This window comes from Gossypium arboreum, chromosome 1 (assembly GCF_025698485.1).
Source record: "Gossypium arboreum isolate Shixiya-1 chromosome 1, ASM2569848v2, whole genome shotgun sequence".
Classification (NCBI taxonomy): domain Eukaryota; kingdom Viridiplantae; phylum Streptophyta; class Magnoliopsida; order Malvales; family Malvaceae; genus Gossypium; species Gossypium arboreum.
The window spans coordinates 112,685,060-112,710,530 of NC_069070.1; the positions used below are offsets into that span (position 1 = coordinate 112,685,060).

General features: G+C 32.8%; 2 protein-coding genes across 6 annotated transcripts; both read right to left on the reverse strand.

The window, feature by feature from the left end:
• Positions 1 to 393: 393 nt before the first annotated feature.
• On the reverse strand, positions 394 to 5,107 carry LOC108480731 (probable disease resistance protein At1g61300). The gene is made up of 3 exons (XM_017783817.2): positions 4,707 to 5,107; positions 4,522 to 4,615; positions 394 to 3,650 (listed from the first exon to the last, which is right to left on the reverse strand). Exon 3 carries the CDS (start codon positions 3,630 to 3,632, stop codon positions 684 to 686), a length of 2,949 nt encoding a protein of 982 aa, XP_017639306.1. The 5' UTR covers positions 3,633 to 3,650; positions 4,522 to 4,615; positions 4,707 to 5,107; the 3' UTR covers positions 394 to 683.
• A 291-nt stretch (positions 5,108 to 5,398) lies between these two features.
• LOC108483644 (G-type lectin S-receptor-like serine/threonine-protein kinase At4g27290) lies at positions 5,399 to 9,256 on the reverse strand. Of its 5 annotated transcripts, none has more exons than XM_053030496.1 (7): positions 7,815 to 9,256; positions 7,587 to 7,703; positions 7,014 to 7,171; positions 6,724 to 6,934; positions 6,392 to 6,629; positions 6,157 to 6,258; positions 5,399 to 6,074 (listed from the first exon to the last, which is right to left on the reverse strand). In XM_053030496.1, exons 1-6 carry the CDS (start codon positions 9,082 to 9,084, stop codon positions 6,216 to 6,218), a joined length of 2,037 nt encoding a protein of 678 aa, XP_052886456.1. In that variant the 5' UTR covers positions 9,085 to 9,256; the 3' UTR covers positions 5,399 to 6,074; positions 6,157 to 6,215. The 5 variants fall into 5 exon arrangements, with proteins under 5 accessions (XP_052886456.1, XP_052886455.1, XP_017642640.1 ...); XM_053030495.1 differs by having other exon boundaries at positions 6,157 to 6,307; XM_017787151.2 differs by having other exon boundaries at positions 6,157 to 6,254; positions 6,724 to 6,955.
• Positions 9,257 to 25,471: the final 16,215 nt, after the last annotated feature.

Sequence of the window (25,471 nt, forward strand, 5' to 3'; positions counted from 1 at the left end):
TATCGAATACAAAATTAATCAAACATTTCAATCATCAACCAACGAACCAGTAGGCAGTACTAACTAGGCGAATTCAACACAGTTAAACTAAAGCCAGACATGATGAGACTTGAACTTGAAACATAAAGATTCAACGTCCTACTCCCAGTCACCAAACCAAGGCTTGTTTTGCTTTTAGCATCCGTATGTTAGTTCAAGATACGAAACAGAAATAACGACAATAGTATCTGTTGACTCTTGCATGTTTAATAAGGTTGTCATTGTTTTTATGGCAAAACCCTCGAACTTTCTTCAGTTTGGGTTATAGAAAAAAAAAAATAGAAATAAAATGTACATGAAATAAGCTGGCTATTGAAATGTTACACTACAGTCTCAAGGAAGAGCACACCAGAATTTTCCAGCAATCTTTTTCATTTAGTTTGTAGATCCTAAACAGCATCAAGGAAGCAGTCAGGCTAAGATTAGCAGGGTCCAGAAATGTCAAAGCAGAGCATTAGCAGAAGCCCCATTGAATCATGAAACTATATTGTATAGGTAGATACAGATGTCACTGCAAAATCCCATAATTGTACAGGAATTTACAGGTAGTAGAACTATGGTTTCTTGGATAATACACAATCTATCCCCCAAAGCAAAAAAGAAGAAAAAGAAGGTACCTACTATTGATCACTATCATCAGGCTCTTACTCTTCATCCTCTTCTGAAGAATAATCTAAAACGAGAGATGAGAGGATATCCTTGGCATTGGGATCATCAAATTCCACTAATTTCCACCATTTTTTTGGATGAACATAGCCTAACTCGAGAGAAAGAGGAGATGGTTGCCCAGTTCCAAGCAGGGGTATCGAAAAAGGGATCTTCCTTATCTTTGAGCAATTTATTATTGAAAGATATTTGAGAGACTCGGAAGGGATTCTAACTCCGCTACTACAAATGCTTTTCAATTCTGGTAATTTGATCAAGTGCAATGTCTTTAACTTGGGAAAAGCAAATGTTGTTATAGAACCCCTTCTGTCTACATTTTGATTTTTTTCATCTTCTTCTGCAATTATTTTCTCCAGCTTTTTACAGTGCTTAACTTCAATATACTCCAAGTGTTGGAAGCCCTGCAATAGATGAACTGGAAACAATTTCTTTATGCTAGAACAATCAATCAGATAGAATTCTTTAAGAGAAGTGAAGATGCCAGGTGGTGTTGGAGTGTGAGATGTAGATGCAACTGCTGCTACTCTTACAAGTTCATTTAGGTTCCACAAGTTTCTAAGACGAAGAATCTCAATGTTCTGCAATGAGTTGCAAGACGATAATGACAAATCAACCACGCACTCTATCTCTTCACACCAACTAATGGTACATGTCTTCAACTCATTTGCTTCACAGAACAAAGAAATATTGCTCAAACTTTTGAGATTTCGACAGTGCTCAACAGTAAGTGTCTTTGTGTCTTTTGGGAGCACCACAAAATCTTCATTCCCCATCTTGCAATTAATAAAACAGACCCCTTTGTCAATTTCAACATCCTCAAGGTTATCAAACCTACGAAGGTTCTCCAAGTAGCCTGTCTTAGGTGATCCAACTCGAAGCCAGTAATTGGTTGGCCATTGACTCAATAAAGACTCGGCATATCCTTCAAAGTCTTGCAGCACATGAAAAGCTCCTAAAAGAATCTCCAGCTTTCTGAGTTTGGCTGCTTCCTCTCCATTTAAATTCAACCAAGCTTTCAAGACTTGGAGTTTAGAAAACCTTGATATTATTCCCATTGGTAGATTCTTTAGACCACTTGCATATAAATTGAGATATGTGAGGTTTTCTAGCATTTCTATACCATGAGGGACTTCCTTAATATCTGTATTAAAAAGATCCAACTTCCTCAATGCTGTGAGCTTTGCTAATGAGGGCATGTGTCTTAACTGGCGGCACTGTCTAAGTATAAGTGCAGTAAGACTTGTCAAGGTGGAAATGGAATTTGGCAGATCCCAAATTCCAGTATGAGAAAGATCTAGAACCTTTATCTTATGCATGTGCTCAAAGAAAGATCCTAAAATCTTTTCAAGGTAATAATTTTTTTGCAATAACAAGGTTGACAAATTAGGGCATTTTGGTGATATCATAAGAACTTCTGATATTGAATTATTCATCAAGGAAACCTTCTCAAGAGATTCCTTCCATTTATGCTCACTTGGTATTTTCTCCAATTCAGTACCAGCTTTTACCATAAAGTGATCACCTCTTTTGATAGACAATGCCATGTCTCTCACAACATCATGCATCTTCACTCCTTCCTTAACATTGTCAATCATTACCTTCTCTAACAAGCAATTATTTACAAGCTTATTTAGAACAGTATGACCTCTGTCATGCATTGCCTGTCTATTCTCTAATTCATCAATGAGTTCTTCATCTATCCAATTTTCAATCAACCCCTCCTTTTCAATGTGATAATCCTCAGGATACAAGGAGCAATATAAGAAGCAATTTTGGATTTTTGAATCTCTCAAACGATCATAGCTGAATTTCAGGTGCTCAAATATTATGGTATCGGATCCTTTCACACTTGTAACCCTTTCACGTAGTTCATTTAGTGCATTCTTCCACTCAAAGGCATCATCCACACCTTTCATGCTACTAGCTATAGTTACGATAGCAAGTGGTAGACCACCACATTCGCCAACAATAAGGTTCACATGTTTTTTTAAAGTTGGATATTGTAGAACACCATCCCCCACCTGACGCAAAAATAAGTTCCAGGATTCCGCTTGTGAAAGAGGCTGTACTTTAAACACCTTGCAACCCATGGAATTGCACACCTCGATTGATCTACTAGTGATTACCAGTTTGCTCCCATTATGTGATGCTGGTTCAGGGATTCCCACATCCGAGAGAGCAAACTTTTCCCAAACATCATCTAAGATCAGCACAAATCTCTTTCTCTCCAAGATTTCCATTAGTACAGTTGGCCACTCCAATTTATTTTTAGGAAGACTGTGGTCCAAAGCACATGCAAGATCTTCTTGTAATTTTACAACATTGAATTCTCTGGATACCGTCAACCAAATCACTGCATCAAACTGATTTTCCTTTAACAATTGATTGTTGATATGCTTCATGATGGTGGTTTTGCCTATGCCACCCATTCCGCATACACCGATCATTCCAACGTCATCGCCCCTCAGATACTCACAAATTTGTTCTTTTACATCCATTCGGCCTTCTAAATCTGTTGTTAGCAATGTCACTCCAGTGGCTGGAGGACCATCAACTGCCACACCTTCCGGGAAACTGCCTTGTTGGTAAATTCTCTCAACTTCTTCAATCTTTCTGCAAACAAATCTCCCTAGGCGTGCACGAGAGAAGTATGAAACAACACGAAACTTCATTTCTATCTTCTCCATTTCAACATTTGTGCTTCGGACAGTTTCAAACCACTTCTCCACTTCTTTCTTCACCACTTTTCTGCAACGAATCTCTGCTTCCTTTTTTAGTTCGAGGTCTTGCTTTCGGATATTTAAATCGTTCACTTTTCTTCTAAGGTCATTAACATTTTCTTCGAGTTTTCGGTGTTGATTTAAATATCTACTGGTTGGTCCCCCCAAACACTTTATCACTTCAAACAGTGGCACTAAAAACTCCATATTTATTAGGCCTCCTTCCTGTAGTTCACAAAACAAACATATATAATACATATATGTTAATTATATCTCCCAAAAAGCTGTTCCCAACAACATTTATACATCAACTCTCTTTGTTGTTTATATTAGGTGAATGCACATATTATTTTTCCAACTTAAAGAAAAAAACATCATAATTCCTTGAACATATATTGCCTATGGTTTGTAGTTTTGATTTACAACAATAAAAAAAAAAAGGAGGGAAAAGAAGAGAGCTAAATTAAATTTCAACAATAATAAGCATAAAAACCCTAGAAAATATTAAGGTTGTCAATTCTTGATTAACGTAATCTAACATAAGTAATGTTACATCCTTACAGAAGACGTTTGCGCTCTGTTTAGTTAATGAAAATTTACAAGGAATAAAGAAATTAAAGGAAGAAGAAAATAAATAGAAGAAAAATGACAATTCTTAGCTTGTTTAGTGATATAAGAAAAATATGAAGGAAAATTTTATCATCCATTTACTTAAATAAGAGAATATTAAATGGCAGTGCTAACCTTTTTTATTCATTCCATTAGGAAAAAAAAAATTACAAATTAAAGTGAAACTCAAGAACATTCAAACCCTATTAGTATGATCAATCACACCCAAATGAGTCAGTCGTCCAAGATTCAACTAAATAACTAATATGATCCACTGACATGGACAAAAAAGCAAACACCTGGTTTGCAACTTCAAAACTGCAAACTTCCAAGAGTTTATTTAATGTTAATCCTTTATATTTTCCTTAATTAAAGACGAGAAAAAGTTGGAATCCTTAAATTTCATTTTCCCTTTTCTCCAAATTTTCCATAAATCAAAAGGTCCTTAAGAAATGATTGCAAGAATAAAAATTGACATTAAAAGTACCTGGGTTTCTTTTCCAAATTATATTCAGAAAGATGAGCTGAAAATTAATCCCCTTGGCTCCTTGTGAAGTACAAAGATGTTGGGGGGAAAATAGCTGACATAATGCAGGGAAAAATCTACAGTGTTATACAGGTTAAAATCTAATATGTTAAAATCGTAAACTAGACAATTCCATCATTAATTACCTGGTGTGATCAAGTGATGAGGCAATTGATAAGATGATACTTCTCTTATCCTCCGTGGGTACTGTTTGTATTTGTAAAAGTATGGAAATTAAGATCACTTTCAAAGCAAATTTAGTCAAGAAAACAGCAAAAATGAATCTCTTTCTTTGCTAAACCCTCTATGATTAGAAGACAGTCAATTATCATATACCATTGGCGATAGAGAGTAAGTCAATGACAATAAGGTATGATCAAAAGTAGTGTCACCGAACTTGGATAATTAATGAAAGGTGGAGACGAAAATGGATAAAATGATATAAATATATTAATAATAATTTGTGGAATATGAGATAAAAAGACAGTAGGAAACCTACAAGGATTGACGATTAAATTTTACAATTACCGAATGGAATTTCTTGATTATTTACAATCTGGGTTTAGAAAACAATTTATATAAATATCAAGTTTTAAAATCAAGTTCCAACATTAGTCAAGGCAGCAAACTTAGACTAGTAGCTAATTATTGGGTTTTAGTAAGGGGTGAGAAATTTCTTCAATGGAATTTATTGAGTGCGCGAGATCTTAAAATTAAAATTATTTTATTTAAGTCTTTTTATAATTTATATAATTTTAAAATAATAACGATAAAATTATACTTTGATCTTCAAATAATAAAATTTAATTTAACCTTTAAAAATAATAAATATACCCTATTAAAATAATAAAATTATACTTTTATTATCGTAAAAATATAAAATTTAATCCCTAAAATTATCTGACTTCACCCTTGATGGGATCCCAAATGATAATGATCCAAACCAGAGTTAAAGTTTACAAGACTTTTTACTTGTATACTAATTTGCTTTTGCATCTGCAGCATAATTCAAGAATCTAAACATTAAATTTAAACAATTTGTTGAGGGAACAAGAATTATCACCACAACAATTATCTTCCTTCAATCTCTAACGATTACTGAAAAATATAAAACCAGATGACTCTTGCTTGATCTTATCTTGCTCAAGGTTCAAGTGAGATTAATAGTTTGGAGCATAACAAATTGAGTGAGCCATAGAACCTCTTTCTTATCTGGCCTCTAATAATGATAAACTTATTTCATTTCTCGAAGACGATCCGTCATTTCCGGATGAACAATCTGCTTCAAAGGGTTTCTTGTAAAACAAGAAACCAGGTTGTTTAGGCAAAGGCAATTCATTATGACTTCCCAACATTAGAACCACGGATGACATGTTTGGTCTTTCCACAGGATGTTGTTGTATACATAAAAGGCTAATGTGTATGCATCTTAGCAAATCGGATAGGTCTCCAGTCTCTGCTAAGAATTCATCAGCAAGATCCAAAGGTTTACCTTCTTTCCATAACCTCCATGCCTGCAGCCAAATTCAAACCTTTTAGCATTTGTAGTTTTAAGTGACAACATAATACGATAATATAATATGTGTTGATGTTTACATGTTCAATGAGGTTGCCGCTTTGATTTACATGATAAAATCCCCTGTTCTTCTTTCCACTTATAAGCTCCAACAATAATATCCCAAAACATAAAACATCTGACTAAACAGAAAACACCCCATCAATAGCATATTCTGGTGCCATATAACCACTGCAGAATATTGCCAGATAAAAATATGAAGTTATGTGAATTTGTGGATCAAATAGTATAGCAATGTCATAATAGTAGACTTACTAAGTTCCAACTACTCTATTGGTATTGGCTTCTGATTGATCTCCTCCAAAAGTTCTTGCCATGCCAAAATCTGAAATTTTTGGGTTCATCTCACTATCAAGTAGAACATTACTAGTTTTAAGATCTCTGTGGATAATCCTCAACCTCGAGTCTTGATGAAGGTAGAGTAGTCCCCTAGCAATCCCACAGATAATCCGAAAACGCTTAGACCAAGTTAAGACTGTGCGTCTCGTTTGATCTGGAAAGTAGGCATTCGTATTAGTCCTGCATCTGATTTGATCATTGAAGAAGCAAAAGTGAAAGCATTGAGAGGTTTGTAATGATTTTCATACCAAAAATGAATAAGTCAAGGCTTCTGTTAGGCATGTATTCATAAACCAGCATTCTCTCATCTCCTTGCATGCAACAACCGAGAAGCCTTACAAGATTCCGATGCTGAAGTTTGGCAATCAACTTTACTTCGTTCTTAAACTCGTTCAGTCCTTGTCCGGAACTCTTTGAAAGTCTCTTCACGGCAATTTCTTGTCCATCTGCTAGTGTCCCCTGGAAAATTTTGCAACACTTCTACGAGCTTTCAATATAATAAAGAAAGATCATTGTGCTAAATTACAGCAAATTTTACCTTATAAACAGGACCAAAACCTCCTTGACCTAGCTTATTAATAAATGAAAAAGAATCAGTAGCTTGAGCTATGGTACCAAACTCGAATACTGCAAGCTCCATATCTTCATTCTCGTCTTTATCCTCTCTACCATTTAGATTCTTGTGTTCCACTTCATCTGTAAACAGTATAAAACATTGGGTAGCATTTCCCATTGCCTATTTTCTATATTGATTGATTTATAAACATGATTCTGTACAAGCACTTGGTGCATACACTATGGGACTCTCTGTTTCTTAGATCATACAAATTTGTTAAAAATTCAAGTAAAACAGGAGAAAAGATAAATAGTCCTGTTTAGTTTTTCTAAAAAATGGGATGGAGATTAGGATTTTCCATTATGAGCAATTTCTAACTCTTCATTTTCTTGAAGCATCTAACACATTTTTGGATTTGGGTATGAGATATAATCCTCCAACTGTCCTCTGAATACATAAATTTAAAAAACCAAATATATCCATGTTGGACAAAATTACTTTGGCATTTTCAAAGAACAAAATCAGTACATTTATGAGGACCATAATTAGCGCTACCTTTAAATTTTCTCCTGCTTCTGCGAATGTAACAGACGATTAAAAGAAACCCCCAAAGCGCAGCAATTACTGTCCCAAGTATGATAGCAAGCTTCACCTTAGCCTTTTTCTTCTGTTCTGCCATTATCAATATTGATAAAGAAGCACAAATATTAATTCTTTATCCACAAAAACCCAAAAAGCATTATCGCAAGATGTAACAAGAACATGTAGTTTATAAAGCAGTACCTGCTTCTGAAGCAGACACTCTAACGTAAAGATCCTGACCATCTGATTGAAATTGTTTGATATCAAGCAGATCATCAAACCACATGGCGCAGCCACTACCTCCTCTTGTAACATATACATTAGTGTAGGCCATGCAAGAACAGTTCCTCAAGCATTTAGCCCTACATTCCTTGAGATTCATAGTTTGATTGACCCAAGAATTAGTGGCGTCTGGGGTTTTCACCTTCTCAATTCTGATAAAGCCATCTCCACTCTGGCAGTTGAGTGGCTCACTGTGTATGCACCCGGCGGAATAATCCGATGAGTTCCATCTCTCGAGCCTTCTCGGCCTGAACCCTGTCAAACATTGACAAGTCGGGAGCTTATTGCCATCACAGTCCACATTTGGACCACAACGTCCAAATTTGTCACAGTAGTCACTTGGCATCATTGAGAACTGCATCCAAGTTTGAGCTTCTGGGTTCCATGTATACCTTTGTCTTACACTTTGGGTTTGGTTCAAAACAAACCTCGACATCACTGATTTGTTTTTGAGGGAATATATGTAGTAAACCTCATTATCGTTCCAGATAAAATCAAAATCAAAGATGGGATTCAACCTTAACTTTGGTGTCCCACTAAATCCATCGCCATTCCATAACCCACTCCGTTGGTACTTTTCTGAGCCGTTCCTTAGCACCATCTCTGGGCTTCCGTGGAATTCTACACCAAAAGTAAGATCACCTGGAGATGGATCATCCCAGTTCTTCCAGGCTGCTAGTCTTCTATGGAAACCAGTTCTTAAATCAATACCAATTTTCATCCCTGGTAACATTGTATCTGATGGATAATCAAAGCTTTGCCAAAAGTAATTCTCTGGTTTACTATCCTTTCCATCTCTGACAACAAGATTACCAGAATCCAGGAGCTGCAATACTGGATTCTCAACTCTAGCTGTGGAATTAGTCGACCAAACAGCTGTTGTGTTCTGAACTTGAAGCAGGATTTTCCCATTACTTTGTATCTTCAACAAGCCAGTGGAATCGTTTATTGGGTTTATCCTGTTTGCAACCCAAACAACAGTATGAATGGGGATGTTGTTGTACCAGATTCCCAGGTAGCGGTTCTTAGAACTGCCAGGAGTGAAGAAACCCAATTCAAAGCTTCCGTCATTGGGGACCAAGGTCATGCCATCGGTGAGTGACTCTGATAGAGTAAGGGTGTCGATTGCAATTGAAGGTTTTGAGAAGATGGTGAGGAAACAACAAGCAGTGTAAAAATAGAAACCCATTTCTTGGATGTCTAATCTGATAGCAAATTGGTCTCCGAATTAAGTATAGATTCCATTTTAATCAACATTTAAGTTCATGCATTGACTAGATGACCATAGGCATGGGGTAATCGAAGACTTGCAAGGCTTGACCTAGTAAAAAAGCAAATCCTCTGCTCGGGTGCCCCCTTCATCAGGTAATGCAACGTGTTTCTTCTTTTATCTTTAAAATTTTTTTATTAAAGTTTACTTATTCTTGGGTAAATTCTCTAATTGATCACCCAACTTTTACTATGCTTTCATTTTAGTATAAAAAAATTCATTTTGGTCACCCCATAATGTCGTCGTCGTCATGAAGCAAGTTACAAGAACGAATTGATGTAGACCGAGTTTGGTGTTGGAAGCAAGGGCATGGGAGGAAAAAAAAGGTTGGGTTAAAGAAGAAGAGAATGAAAGGAAGAAAGAAAATTTTGATTGGTGCAAAAAGAAGTATTTTATAGTGTGATTTGATCAAATGGTTTAATGATTGAGTGATTAAAAGGAGAAGCTTTTTCTAATGGTAGTGAACAAATTGAATGGGATTTTTTTTTATCAAACTAAAAGTTGGATCAACAATTAAGTAGTTTATCCTTTTATTTTCTAACTAAAATGTAAGAATAAAAATGACAATAATAAATTAAAAATTAAATTAATTCATTATTTTTAATTTATAAAATATAAAAGGTAAACTACACCAACTCTGCCTAAGCTTTAAATTTTTTTGAAATGATCCTTAAGCTTTGATTAAAATTATATTTTGATCACCCAACTTTCAAAAGTTGTATAACTCACTACCATTATCAAATTGTTACATTTTATCACTCAAGTGTTAACTTCAATTAAAAAGTAACATTGCACCTTAATTAAAAGGGTTAATAACTAATTTGGTCCCATAATTAAAAATCATTGGGATATTTTTAAAATTTCTTAAATATAATTGTAAAAGAATTTTTAAAAAATTAAAAAATTTAAATATGTAAAAATCTAAAAAATTATTTAAATTAAAAATAAAATAATTTTAAAGCACAACTTTTATTATATAAAAATTTTAAAATTTTCAAACTAAATTCCATTAAATTTTCACAGTTGATAAACACATTCACGTTGTTTTACCTAGAAATTACTTTGTCAAATTTTTTTTCTCAAAGTCTCAGCAAAAGACATCTCAATACAAGATTCGAATTTCACTATTAAATTGATTGTTGCTACTCGAGTTTTCAAGAAACAAAATCTACGCTTGCAATATTGCTTTCATTCTTGAGATTCATAAAAATTTCTACCATCAACGACTTATCTTTTCTTGATAATTATAAAAAAAAAGGAGAAAAAAATTAAGTAAGAAGACGGTTCTTTGGTAAATTATTTTGTTTTTTTCTTTTAATTTATAATACAAAGTACTCTACTTTTTTCTAACCCATTAATTTTTTGTAAGTTCAATAACTAGATTGATTAGGTATTTGAATATCTTTTATATTAGAATTTTGAATTTTTAAATTTATATACAAAGTGCTGTTCTCTTCCTTCAAATCCAAAATTTCTTCTTCCAAATTTCAAGTATAAATAAAACATATATATATATATATATATATATATATATATATATATATATATATTTAATGATCTAGGAGCCTTCATCTATTTACATGAAAAGAGAAAAAAAAAAGGAAAAGAAAGATGAAAATGAAGAGAGCATAAGATAATAAAGCAAACGAAAAATGACTATGATTAAAGTGAATGGATATTTAATAAATTTTTTTTGTGAAAGTTTAAATATTGTGAACTTTGGTGAGATTCAACATGAAAAAATTAGCTGCAAAATTCTTGGGTCTTTATACAATTTATTTATTTATTTATAAGATTTTTATTTTTTTTACAATTTTGTTAAAAATTTTAAAAATATCAAAATGATTTCAACTTTAGCTCAGGGACCAAATTAACTATTAACCCTTTGAATTAAAGTGTAATGCTACCTTTTTAATGGAAGTTAATAGTTGAGTGACAAAATTGTAACAATTTGATAATGTTAGTAACTATTATGTAACTTTTGAAAGTTAGATACTAAAATGTAATTTTAAATAAAGTTTAAAGGTAATTGGTTAAATTTACCCAATATAAAACAGAAGAAGAACAGATTTTCTGATGCTAATTTATGAGGTTAGATTTGTAAGATGATTCTTGAATTGAATTTATAACATTGAATTAAATAATTAACTATCTTAAATTACAACTGTAACATTAAACAACACCTAATTATAATGTTTGGGAACATATTTATTCAATTATTTTTATTCTTAATTAAATTCTATCTTCTAATTGTTTGGAATTATATTTGTAGTTATTTTGTACTTATATTTGTATTGTAGATAAAACTTTCAAAAGAAGTTTTCTACTTCAATATTATTGATATAAAAGTTAAATTTAAAATAAATCTCAAAAGATGTATTTTTATGGAATAAATTTTAAAATTATACATGAACTTTGATTTAATGTGTAATTGTATACATGAACCTTAATTTGATATAATTATACACGTGAAACTCTAATTGTGGTTCAAATGTATACTTAAAACTTTAATTTTATTTTAATCATACACATTTAAAGAAATAAATACATAAATCTATTTTGATATTGGATAAATATAATTATTTATGTATGCAATATATAAATATAAAATGATGTTATATCAATAATTGTGTTAATAATTTACAAGAATTGAATTAAATCGAAATTTCATGTATAAAATTACACAAAATCAAAATTCATGTATACAATTATACATTAAACCATAGTTCATATATGATTTTGAGATTTATCCCTTTTTTAAGAAAAGTTAGATTTAAAATAAATCCCAACTCATATTTTTTCTAAATTCATTTCTAGAATATTCAATTCTTTATTAATGTTCAAATAGACAAGTTTTTTTAATGTTAATAAATATAATATAATTACAAATATAATTGAGTAATTGAAAAAATAATTTAAATAATATCAATATCATATTAATATATTATTATTATTATTATTATTATTATTATTATTATTATTTACTCTCATAAAAATTAACTTAAATTAAAATTGCTTTAATATGATTTAGAGTAAAATATAGGAGGTCACAAGTTTCCTTTCTGATTATTCAACTATTAAAATTTTAAATTAATCACTTAATTTAGTCGATTTTAGTTAAATGTTTGAAGGGTGGTGAGTTGTTAGTTTAAAAATTATATAATAATAAATTTAAAAGAAAATTAAATAAAATTTAAAATTCAAACTAGTATAATTTTAAACTTTAAAATTATAAAAAAAATCTCAAAAGTTGGTCCTTTTTTGGGTAATCACATGGAAATATTAATCAATGTTTATAAAAGCTCAAAGCTGGACTTACACTGTATGGTTCTAAGATCAAACGCCATAGCCAAATTGACAGTGAAATCCCGCAAAAGAAGATGATAGAAACATACCAATTTCAGCACCTCTTTCCACAACACAGACTTAGAAATCAACATTTTTTTTCTTGACACAATTGCTTGAACCTTATAGCTGCAGATAAGCCATGAAGCCAACCCCAACAATAACAACACCATAATCTATAGACAACCTGTCAATTTCACTGCTATAACTCCTAATTTCACCAACAAGACCCGTTAACCTCAAAAATCCATTTCTATTTCTTTCATGTTCCCTCAAAGAGACATGATTTGGAAAATAACAAGATGAGAAAACACAATCAAAACCTAATCTAGAGCCTAAAGAAGGTGACTTTTGATTGAAGTGTCGAGAAATATTGCCTTTTTGGAGTGGCTGTTGGACTTGCTCTATAATACCCCTACCCGTATTCATTGCCGGAATAGGGTACGAGGCATTACCGGAGTTTACGAATTAATTTTTTTTTTGATATTCAATATAGCCCCTTTATAAATATCTAACCTTCCCTGCAATATTAAATCGAGACCAATCCACATCAACCAAACCAATTCAACATATTTTCAAGATAAATTCATGCATATTTATAAGATAACGTCATCACATACTCAATAAGATTTAATTCCATATTTTGTTCATCTTCTAATTAGATTTATACAATTTATGGTGATTTTTCAAAGTTAGTATACTGCTGCTGTCCAAACTGTTTTTGTACAAGCTGTTTATTACCATTTTTCCCCTAAGCTTTTAATAAATAACAATTTCGTCCCTACTCAATTAGCCTCTCAATTGAGATGATTTTTCTCAATTAATACTTTATTCTATCACCTTAAACTAGTTTACAACCTTTACGAATCAGAATTTCAGCAATAGACTTTAATTCCAAGCATTTTCACAATTAGGTCCTAAAAATCAATTTCTATTGAAATTACCTAATAAAATCATATCATAAACAAATTAAAGATTTAATTTCATTCTATTTCATCATAAACTTACAGAAATAAATCATGGTGACTTTCAATTTCATCCATGAAATAAAAAACTAATGAATTTAATAGTAGGACCTAGTTGTAAAAGTCTTAGAAACACAAAAATTACAAGAAAAAGGTAAGGATTAACTCACTTGGTGCAAAAATTATGAAATAACAGCTTAGAGAACCCTTATATGGCATTTTTAGCTGCTGTAATTGAAGAGAAATGAAGAGAAATCTAGATATTTCCTATTTAGTCCTAGCTTTATTTAGTTAATTTTGCAATATTTCAGTTTTGCCCTTAATTTATCAATTTTCCTGCTGATTTCATGCCCTTGCCGTCCAGCCCAAATAAATTTTGGGTCTAATTTCCTTTTAAATCCTTTCACATTAGACTCTTAAGCTATTTAATCATCCCATCCACTTTTACACCTTTTACAATTTAGTCCTTTTCATTTAATTAACTACGCAAACATTAAAATTTCCTAACGAAATTTTAATACCGCATTACTAACATTTCATAAATATTTATAAAAATATTTTCAACTCGGTTTTACGAGATAGAGGTCCCGATACCTTGTTTTTACCCAATTTCTTCAATAATTTCTTTTTCTAACTAACCACTAAATCGGTAAAATTTTTCTATCAATATTTTCATACGATTTTCCTATCGTATCAATTTTCATGCAAAAATATTGAAATAAATTTCTCTTTAAATCGTATTTGTGGTTACGAAACCACTGTTCCGATAACTTTGAATTTAGGCCATTACATGCTCGAGGTCGAGTGGCAAGGCTCGTAACAGTTGCAGCAAATCTGAAGCTGAGTTCCATTGTCGAGTCAAGGAATTGTTTTCTTTGTCAAGATCCCAAGGTAAATAAATTCGTTTTTTCTTATTAAATTGAGGAAAAAAAGGAGTTAAATGTGGTAAAATTACATGTGACAATAGTGGTGATAAACATGTGACAAAATTATTCAAGTGAGTAATAAATTAGTCTAAAGGAAGATTTATTGTTCGATATGTCTTTGTTGTCAATGTTGATTACTATACCAAGATATCACCTACAAGTAAATATTTTATCCAAAGATGAAATATGATTGAGTGCTTGATATATTGATACGAGGTTTACCTTTATTCAAAGTTATTAATTTAGCTTATATTAAAGTTTTATGTGAGCTTGTTTTGTTCAATTCAACTATTACTATACCAACATTACTGTATGCATTGATTATATTCTCATGTTAAATGATATGAACTTCAAATCATGGCAAGAGAATCTTATGACAGTTCTCGAAGTCATAAATCTCGACCCTACGTTAAGGTTGATTCTCCTCCATTGTAACACCCCAAACCCGAGACCATCGCCGGTGTCGGACACGAGGGGTTAACAAGCCAAGTTCACATGTTTTGCCCACCAATTTGACATTTCCAGTCAGGCTGGAAAACTGCGTCACTGTCGCCTTAAAAATCATATCTCGAGTTTCAAAACTCGGAAACTGGTTTCGTAAATTTTCCCTGAATTTAGACTCATATATCCATCCATGGATTTATTTCTAGGATTTTTGGTTGGGCCAATTGGTACAGTTTATTAGTTAAAGTCACCCATGTTACAGGGATCGACTGCTCTGACCTTCGCGCGGTATAACTTGAATATCTCTCTGTACAGGGCTTTAATGCTGGTGTCGTTTGTTCCTAATGAAACTAGACTCAAAATGGAATCTGTACATATAAGGTATGTCTCCTAATTATTTTTGGATAATTTATAGTAAATTTTTAAAGTTGCGACAGGGAACCCAGAAACTGTTCTGGCCCTGTCTCACAATAGCTTTAATATCTCTTAATATGTAACTCCTATGACCATTTCGTTTCTTCCATATGAAAATAGACTCATCAAGGTTCATTTACATAGCTTATTCACTATTTAATTCCATTCCTACGAATTTTGGTGATTTTTCACATTCACGTCACTGCAGCTGGCAGCATCTGTTTTAAGGTAGGTCTTACCTATTTGGTAGTCTCCATGAACCAACTAGTCTTGCCATACATAGGTTCATATATGATCATTTTAACCATGCCAATGGCTGATCATATGACCAACATTCCCATTTCAAGCCATAGCCACATCATGACACCAAATATATACATACAAACCACAATTATTCTAAGTTCATGTTTCCTTTTGAGCCATTTTCGCATGGCCGTACATACTTACATCACAACATATTTAACAAACAAGGGGTAGTCCTATACATGCCATCTCAAGTTCAACCAAAATTTATACCAAAATGGAGGCTTGATAGTGTGGATGACTTGACTTCAACGATCCCAAATCCGATTGCTTGAGCGAAATCTAGAAAACCGAGAGCCAAAGCAGCGGGTAAGCATTTTTATGCTTAGTAAGTCTCAAGGAATATAATCAACTCTAATTACAGCAATACATTCACATAACCAAATGCATCATTTCATTAATACACATTCTTACTTCACACTTCATCATTATATAATTTCACAAAGTATCAATCAATTCAATAACTGAAGTTCATTAGTCGATTGAGCGAATGTTGCTCAAACATGTCGACTTTCCAATGCACATATATACATACCTCATTCTTTGGGCTTTTGAGTGTACTCATTGAATTTATTACAGCAACCAACACTCACCTCCAGCCCAAGATTCTTGAACATAACCGGATATAACCATGTGCACAAATGCCTTGGTCTTAGCCGGATAGAATGTCTCGCACGAATGCCTTGGTCTTAGCCGGATGTAGCCACTAGCACAATTGCCTTCGGTCTTAACCGGATATAATTTCCAGCATAATTGTCTTGATTTAGCCGGATATCATTCAATTTCCCATGAACACATACATCAATTATCATTGGACATACATAATTCATTTTCGTTACTAAGGCTCAAACGCAATTATAGTCACAAGCATATTCGCCTTGGGACTTAGCCGGGTAGAATTCAAATACTCATGCATACATAATCAATAATCAATACACATCCATACTTTATTTCACATAATTCAAGTAGGGTCACTTCTTGAGGACTTACCTCGGATGTTGTCGAACGGCTTTTTCGGCTATTCGATCACTTTCTCCTTCCCTTGTCCAATTGTGGCCCTCTAAGCTCTTGAGCTAATTCAAACAAATTCAATTTATTAAAACCTCATTGTGCTAGCTTATGGCGAATATGACAAGGAGTTTAAATGGTCATATGGCCACCCTTTAGCTTGAATACACAACGGTCATGCACATTTTATACTACATCAAGCAATTCAATACAATTTATTCGAGCATCAAGGAAATGCTAAGGCCTTCAATAGGCTACCCAAGGCGAATATTCATGTACATGTTGAGGTCAATTTTGCACTTAATACCTCACAAAAACAGCATGCAATTTACTAATTAATGCTTTGCACATTGTGGCCCAAAACTTATAATATAGCATCAAGCACTTATATGTGTGCTAGGCCGAATTGTGCTTGCAATTTCACAAGCATTCTTCCACATCTTCTTCTTTAAACCAATTTATTCATCACTTAGTTCATAACCAAAACATAATGTGCAATCATATATATGCATATATGAGCGTGGCCGAATTTCAAGGTGTCCATAGCCATCCAAAACACAAATTTTAACTAACATGCAAGAAGCATGAATCATGCTCAAGAATGCATCATGGCCGAATATGACAATCATGCTCCTTTTCAACTTCAATCATGATAAAACAAAAAGAAAGCTCAAAATCTTACTCATGAGTAGACAATCCATCATTGCATGCATCATCATCAAGCTTCACACTTAGCATGCAATGGCTTTATCACCATAACAACTTTGGCCAAATGCCATTTCCATGGCATAACAAAGATTTGAGCCATGGCTAACATGCACATCAAATTAGCAACCAAAACATGCATGAAACTCCCAACACAACCTCATACATACCTTACTCTTGTTGCAAGTTTAGCCAAATTTCCTTCTAGATCTCTTCTAAACAAAGAAAATGAAGCAAAATCCTTCCTTCTTCCTTAGTATTTTCGGCCAAAGAAGAGAAAATAGGTGAACAAAATTTTTTCTTTGCTTCTCTTTCACTCACGGCAAAAGGGGGAAGGATGAGCAAATTTTGATTTTTGTTTCTCTTCCTACATGCTTAATTTTTTTATCATTTATCACATCATGCATTAACAAAACATGTCATAACATGTCTTCCTTGCCCATATTCCTTGTCATGGCCGCCACTATACCATCCTTGGGGAAATTTGACATGCAAATCCTTATTTTTGCATGCATGCTCAACTAGTCATCACACATTTCCCCATCATACTTTCAAAGTTTACTACTAGGTCCTTTCTAGTGAAATTCACATTTATAATTCTAAATTGAAACATCAAAATGTCATACACAATTTAACACATATCATAGGCATCAAATTAAATTTTTAATTATTTTTATGCCTCGGTTTTGTGGTCTCGAAACCACATTCCGACTAGGGTCAATTTTGGGCTGTCACATCCATTGCTTACACATGACAATACCTTAGATCAAAAGAGGGAGATGGAAAGGTGAGTGACATCAAATCACATGTATATGATGATCATGAAAAAGGCCATTCTAGAAACATTCAAGGGCACTATGTTTGATAAGATTACCATGATTAAAGAATTCATGGTCAACACTGAAAAAAGGTTTGTCAAGAATTAAGAGGTTGAAATTGGCATATCCTTAACAAATATAACTTCAATGAGGTATACAAAGAAAAACAAGAAAGCTATGGATAAATCATAAAGGAAACAACAAAATGAATCAACTAAGATGATTGTCTCTTTTATAGTGCGATAGGTGCACTTTTCAATTTTATTTGTTTAAGGTTAACTTGATTTCGGTACCTAGACACAATTGATAGATAGATATCAATGCAACAATTCACATTAGTGTGTTTATGTAACATCTTACACCCGATCTGAATAATGAATTCCAATACAAGTTGCCACATTTGTTGCTAGAGAACTCAAACGAACAAACATACAAATTGCAAAATTTCTGCATAATTGAATAAGTAAATGCAAATACATGTAATCATAGTGGATGGGGCCCACTTATGAATGCCCGAGGTCATAGGCACTTACAAACGAGGCCAAGATACAAACTTTGAGCCCAAAATATCAAATTGCACAATCATGTCTCAAGACAATAAAGTCATGTTTTGAGACATACTTCTCTTGAAAAACTAATTTAGCTTCAAAGTTTGGTGTTTCGAGATAAGGCCTCTTGTCTTAAGACCTTAAATGTATTTTATCCTAATTTAGGTTCGATGTTTTTTGTCTTAAAATAAACGCAATGTCTTGAGACAAACATGTCATGTCTTATGACGTTTAATCAAAAGCGCATCAAATGGTAAAAAATATTCTTAATGGCTTGAGAAATTAATATAGATATATAGAACTTGCCAATTTTTATTTTGGTGAAAAATGATAAATAGAATTACAACTTAACAACTACTAAGAGATTCTAAAAGCTTTGTCTTGTTGGATTGTAACACCCTTTATCCGTATCTGACGTCGGGACAAGGTACGAGGCATTATCGGACTTAAGCATAAACAATCATACAAAATCGGGCCATAAAATTTCATTGAAATTAAAATTCATTCATAAATAAGCAAATCGTCCCTTATATAGGCCTACGAAGCCCAAAACATACATTAGATGTGGTTCGGGACTAAAACGAGAGCTTTGAAGAACTTTGGGGCAACTTAGAAAAATTTTCATAGAATAGGGTCACACGCCCGTGTGCCTTCGACACGCCCGTGTCCTCAGGCCGTGTAACTCTCTGTTTATGACATCATCAAACAAAATGAACCACACGGCCAAGCCACACGCCTATGTGCTAGGCCGTGTGATGAATTAAATTCTCGCGAATTAAGTGCAGACTTCACATGCCCTGGTCACACACCTATGTCTCTAGGCCATGTCCTCCACATGGCTGAGACACACGACCGTGTCTCTGCCTATGTAGCCAACACTTAAGCTATTTTCCAATCCTTTTGTTGCCCTTAATCCCAACCATACTTATACACATCAAAGGCACATAGCATAGCATCAATTTAATGATTAAACATCCTCAATTAAGATTCAATTATATCATTTTGCATGTCATCATACATGTCAGTCACATACTTATTTTATACCAAGTTTAAACATACTAATTCACATTCATTTAGCCTTGTCATTTTGATGGCTACATTTACCATTATACTATGTTTATCCACTTGCCAATTAATCTCAACTTAATCATCAAGCATTCTTATTCAAGGTATTATTCTCTTATTACCATATCACACATTAATTCCATGGTTATGACCACTTAGATTGGTTGCAATGCATTCATCAATCACATATATCATGACACTAACCCTTCATAACAAATAAGCACAATCTAATAACCATATCACAAGACATTAGCGCATAGTATAAGGGAATAGGCTTACAAACCCAGAATATAAGCCACATCTTATGGCTATATAAAATAAATCAATATGGGCCAACATCTTTGGCCAAAACATGAGAACACGTATCATAATAATTAAGCCCCTATACATGCCACTCACTCGAAAAAATTTAAGACTTTCAATACCCCAAATTGATAATTTGATAGTGTAATGGTACCTCCGACGATCTCCAACCCCGAGCCAACCTGACAACACTAAAAGAAATGGAAAGGAGGGAGTAAGCTTTATAGCTTAGTAAGCTCGTATGAAAATAATAAGCATTTCATTTACATGCATTTATCAAGTTCATCAACATGTTCTCGTAATTACTAATTATTCAATTATAAAGCTCGTCCTTTTTAAAACTATAATCATAGCTTATCATGCTCAGGTTTTAGTCAAGCAATCATAATCTCTTTATAAATAAGCATCTCAACATAAGTACTATAATGCATATCACTTATGTGTATTTATGTTCCTCAAGTCATATAGCTTGACATCATTCAACGAATTACAACCTTAAAGAATAAACACATCGTGTCTCAAGTCACATTGATCTAAAAATCTTACACATGATCAGTAATCAGATTCATCACATATTTATACCTCATGAATATAAATCTATACTCACATGGTCATTATAGAAATCATTCTCGTGAACATAACTTCTTTGTAAACATTCTTACCACATATTTCTCACATACAAAGCTCATTTCTCACGAGTTTGGAGTACATACCTGTACTCTTCTATCCTCTACCATTTATATTCTTGCCTTTAGCATACTCAATAACTTACTTGTTGAATTGCCAGTTGGACTTCCCGTTGAACACTTGGAATATTATTGGATACACGGAGAAATATCATGCCAATGCCATATCTCAAGTATGGTCTTACATGGGATCTCGCACCTAAGTGCCTCATATGTAGCCAATGCTACTTCACATCACATGTTGCTCGCTTTTGAGCTACTCACACAAGCTGGCAGTTAGGACGTAACTACACGGGCTGCTCACACAAGCTAACAGGTACACGCAACACATCTGGGCTACCCAACCACCAGTAGATGTACAAGACTAGCACCCGGAATGCCATAACATGTGTCATATGTCTCACGAACTCAGACCACAACTCAATGAGTTCGGATGTCACATATATCATGAAATCATACACAACTCAATGAGTTCAGATCACATAGTTCCTAGTGACATGTCATGTTGTATCCTAAACTATTCCTAAGGTTCAAACGGGATTCTTTGATACCACATTTCTGCCGAACTTGCTCATAACGTTGATTTCAATACCTATAGTACCAATCACTTATTCATGGAATAATCAAAGCATAATTCATGATAACATTTAGGCAATAAATACAAAATACAATATCATATTAAATATGTATACACTTACCATACATGCAATATTAAAGCATTTAAAGTATGGTACATGTTACATTATTTGCAAATGAACTTACTCAAAGAGTCGTTTTTACAACTCATAGAACTCTTCATAATATAAGCTTTCATTTCATTTCACTTTTTCACAATCTATGCAATTCAATAAAATATCATGTTCCATCAAATTTCCAATGCATTCAACCATCACATAGCACATTGTCGACACTTGGATTATCGAAGATTTCATGGGGTACGTCACTATCACGTACATATTATCGTAAACATATAACTCATCACAATCAAGTTAACATACCAACTTAGGTTTCAAGCATAAACAACAATAACATTAACAACATGCTTATTTTATCATACGAACTTACTTCGAATCCAAAAATGGCTATTTATTTCGATTTAGTCCATAACCTCGTTCTTTCTCGATCTAAGCCCGAATTTCATTTTTTCTCGATCTAACAAATCAAATATATCTTATTTAACACTCACATTATTCAAATAGGTCCAAAAATCATACTTTAGAAAATTTACAATTTTGCGCCTAAACTTTCTAATATTTACACTTTAGTCCCTAGGCTCGTAAAATGAAATGTACACATTTTCTTTGTTACCCAAGCCTAGCCGATTCATATTCCTTCTCATAGCAGCCCATATTTTTCTTTATTTCACATTTTTACTACTCACTTTTTCATCTTTTTACACTTTGGTCCTTTTAGGTGTTTTCATGCAAAATCACTTAGTAAATATTAAACACACATCAAACTTTCGTATTCTTCCATTAAACATCAAAACACAAGCATGGCATGCATGGGCCAAATTTTGAACATGAACCCTACTTCAAAATATGGGTAGATCATGCTACGAAGACTTCAAAAATGCAAAGAACATTAAAAACGGGGCTTGAGTGGTCTTACTATTGAGCTTAGAAGTGACAAAACCCTAGCCATGGCTTCCTCCTTGGTTCACACAGCCATGGAGAAGAAAGATGGACAAATTTTGGCCTTTATTTTGTCTTTTAGTTAATTTAATTACCAAATGATCAAAATGCCCTTCATGCATTTCTTTGAAAATTTTCCAATCCAAGCCCATTTTTTTCTAAAATTTTAGAACTTAGTCAAATTGCTATTTAAGGGCCTCTAATTTGTAATCCAATGCACTTTCATGCTAAAAGATTCTGAAACTCATATTTTACAATGTATTCAATTTAGTCCCTGAGGTCAAATTGAACACTTTTCACATAAGATTTCTTCATGAAATTTTCACACAAGCATGCAAACATATCATAAACCTTATAATATTCATAAAATAATTATTTCTACTTCAGATTTGTGGTCTTGAAACCACTATTTTGGCTAGGACTTAATTCGGGATGTTATATAGATAGCTGTAACCACCAAATTAGGAGGTACTTCAAATATTTGAAATGTAACTCGTTGTTTAAAGAACTATTCAGAGTTCCTAGAGCTCCTTATAAAGCTTATTGGAAAACCCGTTGTCGGACTTGATTAATCGTTCTTTGTTGTTCAAAATAAATGGTTTCATTTTTGTAATTTTCTAATTGTTCCAAAATCTTATAAGTTGAATTAATCAAATTCAATTTTTCTCGTTCTATCTCGAGTATCCATTCACTCAAACCGATCCACTGCATTTTTACTTTTCGTAAGCGGTCCGGCCTTTTCCATTGTTCAATAGCCACCGCGTAGTTCTTCTGAATTTCAAATAGTATTCAAGATCCTCTCTTTTTGATTATCTAATAAATCCCTTAATGAAAGTAGATTATCTTTCTATTCATTTTTTTTTATTTAAAAAATTCCATGATCCCTTCCCGAACCAAACATGAACCTTTTGATTCATTTGGCTTTTACACTCAATTATTTCTTATTTATTGGGAATTAATTCCCAATATCTTTTTTTTTTCTAATGTAATGAGCTTACATGATACTAATTTAATGACATACATATCAATTAGATCGACAAATGAATCAACAAAATCCTCTTATTTGAATTCTAAAATTTTCTCTTTTGTAGAAATCTCTCACTCTTTTGTACCCCTATACGAATCAAATCGAAACTCAGATTGATTAATTTTATTTGAAAAAAATGATAAAGTTCATAACGAACTTAAAATCATCGTGTATATCAAAATGACTAGTATTATTATTACTGATCAGTAAAATTCACATTCAAAAAAAAGGGGGGAAATTTTTTGGTTTTATGGTAAAAAATTCATTCATCTCAATTATTTTTCAAGAAAAGAAAAAGAAGAAAACAAGGGTCTGTTGAATTTCAAATAGTTAGTTTCACCAATAAGATACGAAGACTTACTTCACATTTGGAATTGCACAAAAAAGACTATTTATCTCAGAGAGGTCTACGTAAAATTTTAGGAAAACATCAACGACTACTATCTTATTTATCAAAGGCAAATAAAATACGCTATAAAGAATTAATTTGTGAGTTGGATATTCGAGAATCAAAAAATCGTTAATTTGCAAATTTTGAATTAGTCGATTTATTACATTCTGAAGGGAAGTCTGCCAAGAGAGACTAATCTTTGCCAATTGATCTGCAATTAAGTTACACTCCCTAGGAACATATTTAATTTCCCACTGAACTTCAGAGCGCGTTTAACTCTTTTGAGCAAGGTAATACTGGAGTCCACTGTTTCCTCCATGGACAAGGCCCTGACCACCTCAAGATTATTTGTCTGAATCCTGACTTTCTTGTAGCCCTTACTTAATAAAATGTGAATTCCATCAAGAATACCCTAAAGTTTTGCCTCCAAAGGTGAACATCTGCCCAAATAATGATTGAAACCCAAAATCCAATTGCCAACCCGATTACGAACCACGCCACCTGTGAAAGCATTTTCGGAAACTCTAGCCACTACTCCATCAGAAAATAAATAGACCCAATTATCTTCATAATGATAATGAATTTCTGACTTGGATGAATTAGGCTTGATCCTAATTCAAAAAGGTTCAAAATGTTGAGCCCAACTGAGGAAAGTTTTTATAACATCATAATCTGTCCAATTAATATTTTGATAGATGAAAAGATTCCAGTTCTTGCAAATTCTCCAAACAATTAACCCAAATAATCATGACCAAATAATTCCCTTATCCTAGATCTAAAAGGTACCTAAAAAAGTCTAACATACAACTGAACTTTCATGCACAAGTTACACGTATTAAAACTAACTCAAAACATGAATTTTTATAATTAATAACTGTAGCATGACAAGTAAATTAATCGAGTGACCACATAAGTGTCAAAACAGTACCAAAATGATTGCCACATAAATAATCAAAGTGACTAAACAATACAATAGAAAGCATCCTAAACAGCGCACGTCGTTTATTGCTCTAACGTAAAAACAAGATCTCTTTCTTTGCTAAACCCTATATGATTAGAAGACAGTCAATTACACATACCATTGGTGATAGAGAATAAGTCAATGACAATAAAATATAATCAAAAGTTGTGTCACCTAACTTGTATAATTAATGAAAGGTGGAGGCGAAAATAGATCAAATTATATAAATATATTAATAATAATTTGTGGAATATGATCTAAAAGACAGTAGGAAACCTACAAGGATTGACGATTAAATTGTACAATTATCGAGTCGAATTTCTTGATTATTTACAATCTGGGTTTAGAAAACTAATTACATAAACATCAAGTTTTGAAATCAAGTGATAACTGAGTTCCAAGATTAATCTGCCAGCCAACTTAGACTAGTAACAAATTATCAAGTTTTAGTAAGGGGTGGGAAATTTCTTCAATGGGATGTAGTGGAGATGGCAGGCGGAGATATGAAATGAAAAATTTTCATTTAAACACATTTATAATTTATAAAATTTTAAATTAATAATAGTAAAATTGTACTTTACATCTCAAAATGATAAAAATTTAATTATAACTCTTAAAAATAATAAAGATATAGATTATTAAAATGATAAAATTACATTTTTATTATCGTAAAAGTATATAATTTAATTTCGACTCAAAAAATTTTTCTTTCTTCACCCTTAATTAGATCCAAAATAACAATGACCCAAACCCGAGTCAAAAG